This window comes from Phragmites australis, chromosome 15 (genome assembly GCF_958298935.1).
Source record: "Phragmites australis chromosome 15, lpPhrAust1.1, whole genome shotgun sequence".
NCBI classification, from domain to species: Eukaryota; Viridiplantae; Streptophyta; class Magnoliopsida; order Poales; family Poaceae; genus Phragmites; species Phragmites australis.
Genome location: NC_084935.1, coordinates 3988665 through 4005865, shown reverse-complemented (window position 1 = coordinate 4005865; position 17201 = coordinate 3988665). Strand labels below are relative to the sequence as shown.

The 17201-nt window shown below is 53.1% G+C and overlaps 1 protein-coding gene, 1 non-coding gene and 1 pseudogene across 2 annotated transcripts; 1 reads left to right on the top strand and 2 right to left on the bottom strand.

Moving 5' to 3' along the window:
• Window positions 1–2385: 2385 nt before the first annotated feature.
• LOC133893010 (transcription initiation factor TFIID subunit 9-like) lies at window positions 2386–3514 on the bottom strand. Its single transcript, XM_062333989.1, has 2 exons — window positions 3227–3514; window positions 2386–2611 (listed from the first exon to the last, which is right to left on the bottom strand). Exons 1-2 carry the CDS (start codon window positions 3512–3514, stop codon window positions 2399–2401), a joined length of 501 nt encoding a protein of 166 aa, XP_062189973.1. The 3' UTR covers window positions 2386–2398.
• A 136-nt stretch (window positions 3515–3650) lies between these two features.
• Window positions 3651–3732, top strand: TRNAS-GCU (transfer RNA serine (anticodon GCU)). Its single transcript has one exon. It is a non-coding gene; the product is annotated as a tRNA-Ser (tRNA).
• A 1196-nt stretch (window positions 3733–4928) lies between these two features.
• LOC133893008 (probable GTP diphosphokinase RSH3, chloroplastic) lies at window positions 4929–5854 on the bottom strand (annotated as a pseudogene).
• Window positions 5855–17201: the final 11347 nt, after the last annotated feature.

Here is a 17201-nt window from a genome sequence, read left to right as displayed (position 1 = left end):
TGCTTAGTCATGCATAGGTTTTGGTAGAAATCGAGCGGTGGTTCAACCCCCATTCGCAAGCTATATGCTTAATTACTTTCGCAATGATAACAATGTTGGGTTTATGGTGTGGGTTAAATGAGCAGTGAGGATGAAGCGGGATGTGAGCGGTGTTATGGGTGTTTTCTCTTGCCCCAATGTGAAGTTCTCTGAGGTAGGTCGAGAGATGAGCTCGGATACCGTAGGTCGCTTATGTTGTTTAAGCATCGATCATTGTTGCAATTAGCTCGAGCACTTTCTGTACTATCCACATGTCGATCTAATGGTAAGACAAACCGATTTTCTTATGCCATACCGGCGCTTGCCTTGCGGCTCTATGACGTGTAAGAGAAAAAGAATAGGAGAAGCAAGGTGTTGGAGAGCCAAAGGTGTTCGGGTCACGCTCGCGGTAACCTCGATGCCATAGTGGCATATGCAAGTGGGTGGTTCTAGTTATGAGAAAGGTTGACATGAGTATCACCTTGTGTGGACCTGTGTGGTCGCACGAGCCGTATGATCTCAAGTCGTGTGGGTAAAGTTGTACCCTCTGCAGGATATAAAAATATTTTGAAATACCGTGCTTTCGGCCATGAGCATACTTTTATCTATTTGCAGCAGTCGTAGAGTTACGAACGTGGATTGAAGTGGTTGATGGGTTGAGATATTTCTTTACAGATATTATTACTATAGTTCATTTTACATATATGTTCAATTGAGGTTTATGGACTAGAATATTACTTTGGTTCAGCATAGATGCTCATACATGTTCATATCAAATTTGCTTTCGCGTATGATTTTTTTTAACCATGTGGCCGTATTCTTGCTAATATCTAAATCCATAATTCTTAGAGTTGGGTTATCTATAAGTACTCATTATAGTTACCTTTATACTCACGTTGCTCTTTCAGATGCTACCTACAGGGAGGGGTTGGTTTTTGGCTACTTCACGTCCGCCGAGGGTGGTCGCGGGTATGAGTAGCAACTGCTTAGAGGTCGTGATTTTGTGATGGAGCTTAAGGGCCTATGGCTCCATCTTTTTTTTATTGTATAGTCTTTAGTCTTTTGCTGCGTAGTTTTCTTTTCTTGTTAGGAGTTTAGTTGATTTTTATCTCCTCCTAGCTCTCTTTTTCCTGGAAATTGTAAGAAACTGTGGATGCTTAAGATCTTGTAATATAAGTTTAATTACTCGCTCTTTATTAAGCTGTGTTGTGATGTTAAATGTTGGAAAGATATATGTTTTGATTTTGGGTAAAAAACACGTACTGAGATTATCGGAATGATATTCTAAATCATCATTATGGATGTAATTAAGTAAATGATCATCCTAATGATTAATTAAAATATTATTTAGGTCATTCCTCACAGATTCTATCTATAGAAAATCTCGCGTGCTAGCTTCTAGATGAACTCCCTCTCGTAGTTGAGTTGGATTCTCAGGGGATTTGGCTGCTTGGTTGGAGATAGAGGCATGTCTACTACTAGTGCTGGAGCCTGGAGGTCAAAGATGAAGCTGGCGTGGCTGTTCTATGCAACCGAGAAGGAAGGGGCATCTGGGCTGGGTGCTCTTGTGTATATGTACCGTGTATTGTATGCTCATAACATATATACGAAAATAATAAAATATTGAAAATTTGTTGGGTAAGAGAATAGGGAAAGGAATGTTATTAGAGTGCATGAAATTGAAGGGGGCGAGTTTGAGAAGGAAATCCATCTGGGAAGGGAACGAAATAAAGAGAACCGGTTATTGATGGTCTAAATATTGTATGTAATAACATTAAATGCAAACTCAAGTTATGAAGATGTGATGCACCGTGGTATTGCCGCCAAATGAATACGTCAGAAACGATATCATAGTTTGATTTTATATGAGATTATCCACTAATTTTCTCCTGATTTCTTTATTTATTTTTATTAGTAAAATAGATCATATATCCGTAGTCAGTAACGAGCTTGGAAGATAAGAGTGGATATCAAAAGTGAATAAATTATTTAAATTTTAGAGAATTTTATTATATAAAAAGAGAGTAGATAAAGATATAACTGATATTCGAGAATTTCCGCTAGTCAGTAGTAGCCTGTATCCCCATCAATGACGTATTTCTTTTTCCCCTCCACCAGATGCGTTCTTCAGCTTCTGAGCTGCAATGCAACAACATATGCTGAATACAAGCAGTAGACGATAAAAGCGAACAACGCCGAGTACGAAGATCGATCCAAAATTTTCCATGTACATTTGTAACAAACACAACCACACAAGCCAACCAGCCCATATTCGAATTCTGATGTTCAGCTCTTCATCCTGCGCCGTCTCGCGGCTGCCGCGGCCATGACGTTGAGCCGGGAAGAGATCCTCTAAGAAGGTTGCTGCTTCTGCTTGTTACTAGCGACCATTGTGCTCTTGTTTAGGATTGGAACCTTCACCGCCATCCTCGGTTTCCTCAACCTGATCAGGCGGTGGATCAATCGGACGAACGAACAGGTAGTTTTGGCTCAGCATTATGTCCTGAAGAGGCGGGAGAGGAATCGATCCGGCAGGAGCAGTCGATTTGGGCAGAGGGGCCGAATTCCTGCTGCGTATCAGGTCAAAGATAGCCTGTCCAAAGTGAAGATGTTCGTTAGCTTACGGCAAATCTCTCGTTAATGTGAGTGTTACTGCAAAGATGACTCTTTAAAAGAACATGATTCCAAAAAAAAAAATATATTACTGCAAAGATCATTTAGGTGAACAAAGCAATATAGAACTTCTCGAAATTTCTTGGGCTTCTACAAACAGGGGAAACGATAACAATTCAGCCATGCACCATACAGTCACAACTCACAGCATCCATACTTTAAGACTGAGGTTGAGGTCCATGGGATTCATCAGCATGGCAGAGTTTTCCATGCCATCCTTTCACTGATAGCTATGTAACACCTACAGAAAGTTGGTACTGTGCATCTGAATACCTGGTGTTCTTGCGAATACCGACCAGGTGCAGAAGGATCAATTGCAAACACTGAACCTTGAATAAACATTCCACTCAATTCAGAGTTTCAGACCCATATCTACAGGATCTCGAATTCTCGATCTATAAGCTCCAAATTTTGACGCGATTCCGCCAATCCGTAATGAAAGCCTCGATTATTTATTTATTTTATTTTATTTTGGCCAGAAGGAAAGCTTCGATTTTGACACAAATGCGCGGGATCCAGAACCCAAGAAGCGTACCTCGCGGCCCGGCGGCCCGGGGGAGATTGCGGCCTTCGCCCGGATGGCGAGGTGCAAATCGTCGGCCTCGAGCGACGCCCTGCCGGCGTGGTCGGCGTAGGCCCTGGCCTCGCCGACCACCCCGCCGGCGTAGCGGTGGGTGAGCTCCACGAACCGGTGCACCACCCCCGCGTCGTAGCTGTCCTCCCTGAGCCCGACCGAACGCAGGAGCTTCCGCGCCACACGCGCGTCCCGCGGCTCCTCCCCAGCGGCCGGCGGCGGACGACATGTCCGTACGACGGCGTCCATCAGGGCAGGGGAAAAAAGGAATGGGCGATTCGCGGGAGAGGGGACGCGTTTAAGTGTTCCGATTATTGGACGCTAGTAACGTGGTATTAAAGTTATATCTACTATCACAATTATATCTTCACTCGTATCAAACGACGACGCTTTGGCCGAGTGGTTAAGGCGTGTGCCTGCTAAGTACATGGGGTTTCCCCGCGAGAGTTCGAATCTCTCAGGCGTCGAATTGTTTTCCCATTTTCTTTTTTGTTTCTTTTGATTCTCTAACAGTTAATGTCCCTTGCATTTTAAAGTTTAGCTAAGGCAGCAAATATATAGGTTGACACAATTCCCTTGGCGCAAGCTTTTTGAATCATACATGGTTTGACACAATGACCTCACAGTTACCACAATTCACAAACTTTGAACCAAAATAGCTGAAATCAGGTATCATATGCGCATGGATATACATGGAGCGATCTGTGAGAGCAGACCTGGGTATCGTATGCGTAGTGATGGATATGGAGCGATCTGTATGAGCGGATCTGCCCCTACAGCTGATTAGTCGTGCTTCTTTCTGAAAAGAGTTCTCCAATATGTATTTTCTAAGCTAGAACTCAAATATGTGTGATGTGTATTACATGCTACTTTATTTTTGCTTCACGTAAGCCATATAGATTGATAACATGAAGTTGATGCTATTAAATTCATCATGAAAAATACATTCATAATATATAATTTTTTATTTTAAATAGTATGTTTTTATTGATATGATTAGTTAAAATGTCACATTGAGACCGTGTCGATATCCTAATGAACTTATATTTGAGATCACATGGAGTATTTGATAGGCGTATGCATGGCCATTTCTTACTATTTTTCATTAGGCTTAGTGAGTGTACACACCTGGTATGGACGTTTACCGGGGAACAGAGAGAGTACCTCCTACCAGGTTTTGAAAGGAAAAAAATATATCCTGCTGATTAAACTGAAATGCAACTAATGTAATGACCTAATTTCACTGCAAACATTTACTGCAACTAAAGAAAACAAAACATTTTCGATGCATACGGACGAAGAGAAGCCCCCTCCTTGCCCAAACGTAGGCCACAACAGATGAAACGAGACAAGACGACGAGCGGACTTGCAGGGCAGCAGAGTAAATAAAAGGTGGTCCGTTGGATGCTGAAGTTGCAGACTTGCAGTAGTACTGCCAACTGCACCCGATCCCAGTCCGAGTTTCCATTGCAACATCCAAACCCGAGGAAACAAACACTATCACTTATAAATTTGTTTTTTTATATGTTTTGTGTTGAGCTTTTCTTGGACAACTCTTCCTCGTTTCTATTTTGTCAGCAAGAGGGGGTGGGGGGAACAAACTTCAGATGATTTACATGGCGTGTCATGTTGTGTATTTACAAGGTATGGTATTCTACAGTTTTCAGGATTGCTAAACCGCAAGTCGGTGGTCAAATATTTGGCGGAACTCCCTCGTGTAACCTCCAGATCTGCACGGAGTTAAAGGGATCAATTCGAGCACATCACCCATTTTTAACTCCTGGTTCAAGTTGTGGACGACATGGCAGTTCAGCCTCAGCCTCAGCCTCAACCGAATGTCATAGCTAGAATCCCTGTTCAGTAGGTTAGATATTGTTGAATTTTGGGAGAGTTCTTGCATCGACATTTGAAAACACCACAAAATTTTAGTTTTCTTAATCAAGGATGAAGCCATTAACACAACAGATCTGACGAACGAATTGGAAAATTGTGGTTAATGAGACAGTGCAATAGCAAAAGGATTAGAAAGTTACCTTTTCATTCTCCAGAAGTATTACTAGAGCCGGTCCACTGTGGTCAAACTGTTTTGAATAGGAGAACGGGCAGACCTCAGAGTGCGCCGTAACTGTGTGTATGTTGCTTGGTGAAGTGTCAGGTGCAAGTGATGAAGGATGGTCTATGTGCAAAGTTTCACACTGCCATGTAACGACCCATCTAACCTATTCAACCATTTCAGCAACAGATGAAGAGCGATTCCGAACGCCTTCATTGTATCTCCAATGTGCAGCGATTCCAAACTCTACCTGCAAATGCATGTCCCTGGTACGAATTTGGATCTCCAGTGGGAGCGTTTCTTCAGTGAGAACAACCGTGTGCAGGGGTTGATACCTACAAGTTAGCAAGCATTCAGTTAGCACTGTGGCTTACATAATTGCATATAGTAGCATAGTTTTGCAGAGTCGTAACCATTTGTTTTGGGGCTGCTGATATAGTCTTTGAACTTCCCAGGAATTCGGGGCTACAAATGATGGACAATTTCTAATGTGGCGAAACAATCAAATTTGTTCTTAAGTATAACACGCACCCCATGTATATCATAAATTTCATCCATGGTCAGTTTCTTCCTGTAATCAAGTGGAATAAGATTAGCACATTTATGATATTCTTTATTTAATTCCCAGCTCATTAAATAGGTATTCAACACGTCATCTTCTCCGTAACCAGGAAAAACCGGAAGCTTACTCCTGTAATCGGAAAATCAACGCGATATCCACTCCGCAACATGAAAAAACCAGAAGTTTACTCCCGCAATAAAAAAATCAACACGACATCCACTCCACAACCGGGAAAAACAGGAAGTTTACTCTCGCAACCAAAAAAAAATAGTAATTTTATTCCCGCAACATGGAAAAAGGCATAACGTTTAGCGCGCAACCGAAAAAAAATCATCCGCTAGCCTTTAAATAGAGGTTGTTTCCTTCTCTCTCCTCTAATCCCCCACAAACCATCGAAGATCTCAAGATCCGGATTTATAGCCAATGTCAGTGGGGCGATTTAAGAGGGACATGAATCCCTCTGTCTTGTTGCGTTCGCCCCCCGACGTTCATCAACGAGCGAGATGTCGTCCATCAGTGCAATCATGGTTGTACCCGCGGAATCTCCATTAGCACATCCATCCATTGCTCACGCATCTTCCATCTACACCATCAACCCAATAGACGTACTCAGCGATGGCGGTGTTGGTTTTAGTCTTAGCGTTGGATTTATTTTGTATACAATTTTGATCTTGAGTTAATGTGATGTATTAAGGGATTTTTTAAATCTTTTCTATACAGAAAGAAACTTGTGGATATTTTGACAATTGTTTCATCTTTGTTTGTTTTAATTTTGAGTCGACGGATCATTCGGTTCATGTTTTTTCATTTATTTTATCTTCATTTTTTTTACTCAATTGGAAATAATAGTTGTTAGAACCGGAAATATATCGAGGAAACATGAAATGTTTTTGTTGAATACAGAAATCAACTTTTACTCAACCAAAAAATGTAATCATCAGAACCGAAAAACGATGTAAATAGCAATAAAACAAATGATTTCACAAGATTAAAAGAATAAAACAAGTGACTCCAGTATCACATATATAACCATAATAATAAAACAATAAACGTTATGATGAAAGCATCACAGATATGATTATATCATCATTTCACATATTTTTTTCTTTTCTTGATTACCTTAAGATTGTTTCCCTAATTATATAATTAATTTCCTTATTTATAGAGGAAATCTCGCTTGTTATTCTCCTTTTTTTTATTAGCTAAAGATTGTTTTTTAATTATGTGATTAGTTTTCTTATTTAAAGAGAAAATCTTACCGTCTGATATTCCTCTGTACTCCATATATGACACCACTGTCAAATAAATTAACGTATTTTTCAGTTTTAGAATTGTTGTTTTCTAGTCATTGAATAGTGATTTTTCGGCCACACAACATATTTTCTGTGTGCGACAACATATATTTTTTCGATCACGTAAACATATATCCTTCTGTCACTTCAATACAAGTTTTCCTGTTTTTGTAATCTATGTTTTCCTATTGTACTATGAGTATTTTTCTGTTTTATAATGTGTGTTTTTCTATATTTTTTTCCGCTCACGAGCATATTAGGTCGCTCCGACGGGTTCGATTAGTCTGTGCACCAATACGTGAAATATTATTTAAGACGCAATGCATAAAATAGTGTGGCCATACCAGCGCCGAAAAGAACTCGGTTGCGGACGACATTGTGGGCTCTCTAGGTCGTGCAACGTGGCGCGATGCGAAGCACTGGTAGCATGCCAACCGTGCATGCTCGCGTTCGCTTGGGCCACTTGCCGACGTGCAGGCTAAGTTTCACCGATACGCGTTGTCGGAGGATTAACTCCTGTGCAGGGATCCCGAGAGAACCCTTTTTAGAGATTCGGCCGGGGGGATGATCCTAAATAAGTTCGTCGGAGAAATAAATGGGAATGAATACAACGGCCGGTGGTGGGGGTGATGACCTAGTGCAAGAAGAAGTAAATGCACCGGAATTTAGACAGGTTCGGGCCGCACGGGGGCGTAATACCCTACTCCTGTATGGATGCTATAACTGTCCTGAGGAAGTCCCTCAAGGATGTTGCTGGTTACAAGGATGTTGGCCTAACTATGAGCTTGAGGCTCATTGTTCTTCGGCTGGAACTGTGCTTAGCCTTGCTCACAGTGTCTCTCTTGCGCTATGTTCTTCGTGTCTACTCCCGAACTCTCGTTGTTCTTCGTTGTTCCTCAGGATGGCTCCATCTTTGCTTCTGTGCCGCCGGCTGTTTTAAATACTCGCCGGCCACGACATGCCCCGAACGGAAAGGAGGGGGCTTGAGTTCCAAGACGCCATGAATGAAAAGGGCGTCATCATTTCTTCTGGGTGAAGTGACCGGGGGTGGAAAATGCGTCGCACGCCCGGTCGCCCGTCACCATAAATACCCTGACAACGGGCGCCGTAGAGAGGGCCCACCGGGCAGCCGCAGAGCAACCCGGCGTGCTCGCCCTGTCTTGTTCCCCTGCCACAGCAGTGCGGTAGACGGAACGCCTTGATACTCACAACGTTATCCCGAGACAAGCCGGATGGCACGGGACGTGACCTGTGCAATTAATGACTCCACGCCTCTCTGCCAAAACGTGGCAGGAATTGACGCTGAGTGTGGCGGGAGCAGTTGGAGGTGTCAGGCCATGCACGCTCATTAAATGCGGCCTCAGACCTCTGGCTGGTTGACACCTCATCGGCAGGCCCCTCGGGGGCCCTTCTAGGTCGTCGGGATACCGAGTGCTCGGGGGTACTGTTCACCTCCCCGAGCACTCTCTCCCGAGCACTCTTGCACGAACCCTCGGGGAACCGAGTGCTCGGGGGCTGCCACGTGCAGCCTCGAGCACTCTCTCCCGAGCACTCTTGTATGGATCTTCGGGGAACCGAGCGCTTGGGAGCTGCCGCACGCAGCCTCGAGCACTCTCTCCCGGAACTTAGCTCTTCTGATCGTCAGGGGACTAGGTTGCTCGGGGGTGACCGGGCACCTCCCCGAGCACTTTCTTCCCGGTACTTAGACTCCGTGGATCATCGGGGAACTGGGGTGCTCGGGGACCACTGACTGTGGCCCCGAGCACCTTCTCCCGGGACTTGAGCTTTTCTCATCCTATAGGAGAGACCTCGCGGGATGGCGCCATGTGGCGGATGGCTGGTCTGACCTCGGGATTCAGGGACCCCCGGGCCCATTGGTAGGCGATGGCCCAGAGACTGCGGATGGGCCCTTCGTCGCGAACGAGGCTGAAGCCGGCGCGAACGCCACGTGGCAAGCTTTCAGAAGGTGGCCCCTTCGGTCCGGGCCTTTGGTACGGCCCAACGGGGAGATGAATGGACACGCGTCCACACAACTCCCGAAGGGCATGACAACGGGGCGGGCGGCACGCGCGGCAGCCGCGCAGATCGAGGAAAGTACACCTCGCAACCGCTGACACCGCACGACCTGTGGGAGACTCGCCTGGCAGTTGCGTCGATCGAGGAAACCGTCCCGCCGAGTGTGCTGTGGCAGGAGATGTTTGAATTCTCTGAGGTATAAAAAGGGGGAGGGGAGCGAACTACCCTCCTCTTTACGCCATCTCGTGATCCTGCTCTTGCTTTATTCGCGCTCTTGAGCCCTTAGAATCTTCTAGGCGATCAGAGCTCATCTCCCTCTCCACCACCTAGACCATCTCCCCCCCTGAAGAAATGCCGAGAGCTGGAGGAAGCCGCCGCGACGGGACTCCGGATGGCGTATTGCCGGAGTCTCGCCTGATGAACGAAGAGGCGGCAAGGAAGATCAGGAAGCTGTTGGTCCCCGAGGGCCAGCAGGGGGCCCTGGTGGTGACGCCGACGAGCTTCCCGCCGGCGACGACCCGCCCCGGGCGCATCGTTCTGTTCACATCTTTTGTGGCGGCTGGGCTGGTGCCGCCGTTCTCGACGTTTTTTCTTCAAGTCCTCGACACCTACGGCATTCAGCTGGTGCATCTGAGCCCCAACTCGGTCGTCATCCTGGCGGTATTCGCCCACTTCTGCGAGATGTTCGTGGGAGTGACGCCGTCGGTGACGCTCCTCCGGCATTTCTTCGCTCTGCGATCGGCCGGGAAGAAGAGGGACTACTCCACCGCGGACGTCGCGGGCTGCTGCAATCTCCGGCTGTGGGACGGCATGTGAGAGCGATACATCCCCCAGGTGCTGCGAAGCAAGTGGGAGGAGTGGCGGCGAGATTGGTTTACGTTGACGTCGACCCCCACGACCGTCTCACCCTGCCGGAGGTGGCGGCGGAGCCCCAGAAGGTGACCTGGGAGGTACCGCCGCCGTCGGATGCGCGGCTGGAGCCGATCTTCGAGCGCATCAGGTTCCTACGCGACGCCGGGCTCACCTCGGTGATGGTGGTGGCGGACTTCCTGCGCCGCGGCCTGGCGCCCCTGCGGGAGCGGGCCCGGCCCTACTGGCTCTACACCGGGCCTGATGACATCACCCGGACCCAGATCGACGCGAGCTGGGACCTGGGCCCGGCGGAGTTGAAGGGCATGCTCCGGGTGGTGACCGGGGTGGATGAGATGGGCCGGGTGGAGCTCCCGTGGAGAGAAATGGTGCTCTACGCCAATCCTGAGAGGGTGGCGATCCAGGCGAAGCTGCCGGAATTCGACGCCTAGGGGTAGTCGACCGGCCGAGGAGCCGGAGTCCCGAGGTCGTGGAGATCCCCGGGTTGGATGAGGCGGCCGGCGAGGGGGCCGCGAGCGGTCCGGCGCGGACTGGTGGCCCGCGCGCCGCGAGCGGCGAGCCACAGGCCAGCAATGGGGCCGCTGCGGGCAGCAGCCACCGCACCAGAGGAGGAGGCACCGTCGGCAGCGGAGCGGTGCCGGAGCCGGAGGACCGGGGGAAGCACCCCCGGCTCTTCACTCCTGTGCTGGAGTCCCCGCCGTCGCCATCGGCAGGGGCGGCATTCCCAGTTCTGGAGCCACGCCTTGTTCGGATGGGGCCCGACCCGGCGCCCGGAGACCACGCGGCGGCCCCGCAGAACCCCCAGCGGAAGAGGAGGAGGGAGGACTCCGGGCCGGCGCCTCCGAGCCCGGAGTTCAGGATTCCGGCGGCGAAATGGCAGTACCGAAGGCCCACAACCGCGTAAGTCTTGTCCTTCATTCTTTCTTGGGTGTGCTTTGCCCGAACTAAGCTCTGGATTTTGATTTTAGTCTTTGCCCTTCTCCTGCAGGCCGCCAGCGGGCGCCGCCGAAGGCCAGGGGCAGCCGGAGGCGCCGAGGCCGTCGCCAGCCCCCGAGCCGAGTGCGCCCGAGCCAAGCGCACCGTCAGAGCCGGGGCCAGCGGACACGGCGGCAGAAACGGGGCCGGCGGAAACGGAGCCGAGCGCAGGTGCTCGATGTTCCATGGGTTGGGGAGCGGTTGCCCGTTTTCTGCAGCCAGTCGGAAGGAGCCTTCTCGCGGGACCCCGATCACGGTGAAGGGGCCTTCCCACATAGGGGACAACTTATTCTTTCCTTCGCGTGATTGGACGCGTCGGAGAACTAGATCCCCCACCTCGAGAGACCGGGCCCGGACGTGGCGCTGATGGTAGCGCCGCAGACTTTGCTGGTAACGAGCCGCCCGGACGGCGGCACGCCGCCGACGCTCCTCTAAGTAATCGACGTCGTCGCGCCTCTACTGCTCCTGTTCGCCTTCAGAATAGGCATGCACCCGAGGGAAGCCTAAAGTGAGCTCGGAGGGGAGAACCGCCTCAGCGCCGTACACGAGGAAGAAAGGAGTCTCCCCGGTAGCGCGGCTTGGCGTGGTCCGATTGGCCCATAGCACGGCAGGCAGCTCGTCGACCCACCATTTCCCGTGCTTTGCGAGCACGTCATAGGTCCGGGTTTTGAGCCCTTTTAGTATCTCTGTGTTGGCGCGCTCAACCTGCCCGTTGCTCCGAGGATGAGCGACGGAGGCGAAGCAGAGCTTGATGCCGAGGTCTTCGCAGTAGTCCCCAAACAGGGCACTTGTGAACTGGGTGCCGTTGTCGGTGATGATCCGGTTCGGGACACCAAAGCGACTGGTGATGCCGCGGATGAACTGGAGCGCCGTGTTCTTGGTCACCTTGATGACTGGGAACGCGTCCGGCCACTTGGTGAATTTGTCGATGGCGACGTAGAGGTACTCATAGCCCCCGATTGCTCTGGGGAATGGACCCAAAATGTTCAGCCCCCAGACCGCGAAAGGCCATAACAGGGGGATGGTGTGAAGAGCCTGAGCTGGCTGGTGAATCTGCTTTGCATGAAACTGGCACGCTCTGCAGCGCCGAACCAGCTCGGAAGCATCCTGGAGGGCTGTAGGCCAGTAGAAACCTTGCCTGAAGGCCTTCCCAACCAGCATGAGGAACGATGCATGGCCACCACACTCGCCCTCATGGATCTCAGCGAGAAGCTCGCCGCCTTCTGCCCGGGAGATGCATTTCAGGAGAACACCGCCTGCGCTACGCCGGTAGAGATCCCCATCTACTATAGCATAGCGTTTGGACTGCCGAGCAACTCTTTCGGCAGACGCCTCATCCCCGGGGAGGAACTTTTCCTTCAAGTACCCTCGGATGTCGTCCATCCACGAGGCATCTTGAGAACATTCAGCAAGTGCAGCGCACTCGCCGGATGGCGGCACCCTGACGGGGCTTCCCACTGAGGGCGCCGCGGGGGTCCCCTGAATTGAGTTCGAGGTTTCCCCTTCGCTCTGTTCGGTAGGCAGGACGGAAGGCCGTGTGAGTCTTTCTTCAAAGACTCCAGCAGGGACGTGCGCACGGGAGGAGGCCAGGCGGGAGAGGTCGTCGGCCAGAGCGTTGTCGCGGCGAGGGATGTACCGCAGCTCCAGGCCATCGAAGCGCTTCTCCAGCTTCCTGACTGCCGCCACGTACGCCGCCATTTGAGGATCCGTGCACTGGTACTCTTTGGATACCTGGTTGACTACCAGCTGGGAGTCTCCCTTGACCAGGAGGCGACGAATCTCGAGGCCCACCGCGGCTCGGAGGCCAGCAATGAGACCTTCATATTCCGCCATGTTGTTGGATGCACGGAACTGCAGCTGCACGACGTACCGGAGTTCTTCACCCGTTGGGGAGGTGAGAACCACTCCGGCCCCCGTGCCTTTCAGCGAGAGGGAACCGTCGAAGTGCATGATCCAGTATCCGAGCACATGATGCCCGGGATATGCAGAAATCTCTTCTGGGACGACCTTGGCGACGGGTGTCCACTCTGCCACGAAGTCAGAGAGTGCCTGACTTTTGATCGCCTGGCGACTGACAAAGTGCAGGTCGAATTCCGCCAGCTCCACCGCCCACTTGACAACACGCCCAGTGCCTTCTCGGTTCTGGAGGATAGGTCTCGGTGGTTACCACGTACCCACTGGGACCTTGTGCGCTTGGAAGTAGTGGCGCAGCTTTCGGGAAGTGATGAGCACGGCGTAGAGCAGCTTCTGAGCCTGGGGGTACCTTGTTTTGGCCTCCCGGAGGACTTCACTAACGAAGTACACCGGTCGCTGTACCCGGCGGGCCCGGACCGCGGCCTCACCCGAAGGGCTGTCGCAGCCCCCAGGCTCGGCGGCGCGGTCGGGGCCACTCGGGTGCTCGGGCTCTACTCCCTGGCCGTGAGGAGCCGAGTGCTCGGGCTCGACCCCCTGCTCGGGGGGAGCCGCGAGGACGGGGGAGTGCCCGGGGGCGGTCGGGGGCTGGGACCCAGCACCTGGCCCCGCGCACTCGTCACGCTCCACCACCAGTACCATACTTACGACATGAGGAGTGACCGATACATAGAGTAGTAGTGGCTCGCCTTCGGATGGAGCCACCAGCACGGGTGGTGAGGTGAGGTACTTCTTCAGGTCACGGAAGGCCTGCTCGGCCTCCGGCGTCCAGTCGAAACGACCGGTCTTCTTCAGAAGCTTGAAGAGGGGGAGCCCCCGCTCCCCAAGTTTGGAGATGAAGCGCCCGAGGGCCGCCATGCAGCCGGCGAGACGCTGAACCTCCTTGAGTCGAGCCGGGGGTCGCATCTGCTCGATGGCCCGGATCTTCTCTGGATTGGCCTCGATCCCTCGGCTGGAAACCAAGAAACTGAGGAGCTTGCCCGCGGGTACCCCAAAAACATATTTCTCGGGGTTGAGCTTCAGACGGGTAGTGCGGAGACTATTAAAAGTCTCGGCAAGGTCTTCGAGCAGGGTGGCGCGGTCTCGGGATTTGACCACGAGATCATCGATGTAGGCCTCGACGTTGCGGCCAACCTGCGAATCAAGGGTGATGCGAATAGCGCGCTGGAAAGAAGACCCAGCATTGCACAAACTAAAAGGCATTGACATATAACAATAAGTCCCCACCGGGGTGGTAAAAGCAGTATTTTCTTCATCCTCTATGGCCATGCGAATCTGGTGATACCCAGAGTTTGCATTAAAAAACACAAAAGATCACATCCCGCGGTTGCATCTACAATCTGATCTATGCGGGGCAAAGGAAAAGGATCTTTACGGCAAGCCTTGTTTAGATCGGTGTAGTCCACGCACATGCGGAGCTTGCCGTTGGCCTTCGGGACGATAACTGGATTCGCCAGCCACTCGGGGTGGAGGACTTCTCGGATAAATCCAGCGTCAAGGAGCTTGCTGACCTGCTCCCGGATGAATTCCTGGCGCTTAGGCGCCAGCCGCCGGACCTTCTGCTTCACCGGGCGTGCGTCCGGACGCACAGCCAAGTGGTGCTCAATCACCTCCCTAGGGATCCCGGGCATGTCGGACGGTTGCCATGCAAACACGTCAGCGTTAGCCCGGAGGAAGGTGACGAGCGCGCTTTCCTATTTGCCGTCCAGGTCACCACCGATTCGAATGACCTGGGAGGCGTCTTCGCCCACCACGACCTCCTTGGTAGGGACAGAGGCGTCGGCAGCGAGTCGGGGTTTGGATGAAGAGGGTCCCGGGCCCCCTGGATAGCCTTTGACCTCGGCCTGAGCTGAGACCAAGGCCAGGCATGACTGCTCGGCGCAGGAAACGGCACCGCTGGAGTCGGTAGTCACGGAGATGGGGCCTGTCGGGCCCGGCATCTTGACCGTGAGATACGCATAATGCGCATCCATCATGAACTTGGCGAGCGCTGGACGCCCGAGGATGGCGTTGTAGGGGAGGGGGAGCTCCACGACGTCGAAGAGGATGTTTTCCGTGCGGAAGTTGTCCCGACTCCCGAAGGTCACGGGTAGCTCGACCTGCCCGAGGGGCAGGGAGTGCCCGAGTGTCACTACGCAGAATGGAAGCGACGGCTTTAGGCGTCTGGAGGGCACCTGCAGCTTCTTGAAGGCCTCCTTGGATAGGAGGTTGAGGCCTGCGCCTCCATCGATCAGCACTCTGCCGACCTTGACATTGCAGATGGTGGGGGACACCACCAAGGGTAGTCGCCCCACGCCTGCAGTACTGGAGGGGTGACCGACCATACTGAACGTGATCGGAGCGTCCGACTATCTCAGGGGCCTTGTGGCCTCTTCGCTCGGGGTTGCCGAGCATACCTCGCGCTGCATGGTCTTGATACCACGCCGCGAGGAAGGCGTATAGGCACCTCCGTCGATGAAGGCGACGGTATGCTCGGGCTCCTGAAAGCCGAGCTCTGCGTTGCCGGGGGCGGCCTCAGCGTTGCCTCCCCCGCGGGACTCGTCGCGTTCCCTCTAGCGCTGCTCGACGAGGCCTTTGACCGTACGACACTTCGTGAGGTCATGCCATCTGGTCTGGTGGATTGGACACCATTTGCCTGGCTCGGGCCCCGCGGGAGCGGGGGCCCTTGCTGGAGCGGGAGCCCGGGCGGGGACCGGAGCCCTTGCGGGAGCCGGAGCCGGAGCCCTAGGAGGGGCCCTGGCCGGGGCTTTCGCGGGCGCATGCCGTCTGTCGGTGGCCGCCCGGCGTTCTTGTCGGCGATCGGGCTCTTGAGCCGGCCTAGGGGCGAGGCCCTGGGCCGATTCGACTGGAGCAACCTCGCGCCTTCTTCTCTTTTTCTTTTCCCGCCTGTCGGAGCGGGAAGAACTTGGTTGGTCGGCAGCGGGGCGCTCGGGGCGCGGAGCATGCCAAGCCCGCGCCTCCACCGCCTTGGCGCATTTGTCGGCCAGCGCGAAGAGTTCCGCAGTGGTTTCGATCTCGTGCGTACCTAGCTTCTCGAGCATCCGCTCGTCGCGGACGCCCTGCCGGAAGGCGACGATAACAGCGTGAGGGGCTATCCGCGGGATAGTGTTGCGGACCTGACTGAAACGCTGAATGAAGCGCCGTAGCGTCTCCCCCTCCTGCTGCTTGACGGCGTGGAGGTCGCACTCCAAGTCGGGGCGCGTGAATGTGCCCTGAAAATTAGCCATGAACTGGTGGCAAAGGTCATCCCAGGAGCTAATAGATCCTGGGGGTAAGTTCATGAGCCAAGAACGGGCAGAGCCCTTCAAGGCAACATGGAAATAATTTGCCATCACCTTTTCACTGCCACCAGCCGCCTGGACGGTCGCAGTGTATATCTGGAGGAACTCAACGGGGTCGATGGACCTGTCGTACTTCTCCGGCAGCTCAGGGCGGAACTTGGAGGGCCATTTGACCCGGCGGAGCTCACTAGTGAAGGCACGACAGCCGGTGTCGTACCCTGTGGCGCGGGTGGCGTTCCTTGGCGGCGAACGCCGACGAGCCGGGGAATCCTGGCGATCGTGGGCCGGCAAAGAGGAAGCCTGGTCCTCAGCCTCGGCCTCCTGCCGGGTCTCCCGCTGGCGCTCAAGAGTGACACGCGCATCTTCAAGGTCCCTCCGCTTGTTGAGAAGTAAGCGGAGGTCCTGGGCTCCGGACGCGGCCAGGGGGGTGGCGCTCCGCCTGGAGGCCCCCCGGCCAATGCGAACGTTACCCATCGATGGGCCGGTTCTGGCGGCGCCACGCTGGGTGGTGGCGCGAGAACTCTCGGCCAACACCTGGCGGCGGGCTGTGCCGACCAGGGTGGCGACTTCTTAGAGCCAGCGGCCTTCCGGGGTTTCCGCCGTCACCTGGAAATGCGGATGCCTGAGGAGAGCGTGCGCCGCAAGCAGCGCGCTCCCGGGGCTGGCCTCGCCGAAGGCGAGCCTACGCCGGAGGGGCGCCCGGCGCTGTCCAGATGCGGACCTGGCGGCCGGAGTCTCGACCACCTGCTGGGGGTCAGAGGGTGCACCGACGGCGGCGGCGGCCCGGCTGGGCCCTGCGCCTTGGTCCCCTTGGGAGGGGAACGCCGCACGTGCAGATCGCGGCTGCTGCTGGGACGCAGCAGCGGCTGGGGCCTCCTGTGCGAGGGGCTACATTTCCCCGCTGGAACTGGAGCTGGAACGCTGGAGGCGGTGACCACCGGCCATTTTTTCTGTGGAAGAAAACAAACAAACAGAT

What these genes read in the sequence shown, in the direction of transcription:
- LOC133893010 (XM_062333989.1), bottom strand. Translation starts at nt 3,514, where the DNA reads ATGGACGCCGTCGTACGGACATGTCGTCCGCCGCCGGCCGCTGGGGAG. An exon ending in CCGGGCCGCCGGGCCGCGAG is followed by an intron (nt 2,612 to 3,226) that starts GTACGCTTCTTG and finishes CACTTTGGACAG; the next exon opens with GCTATCTTTGACCTGATACG.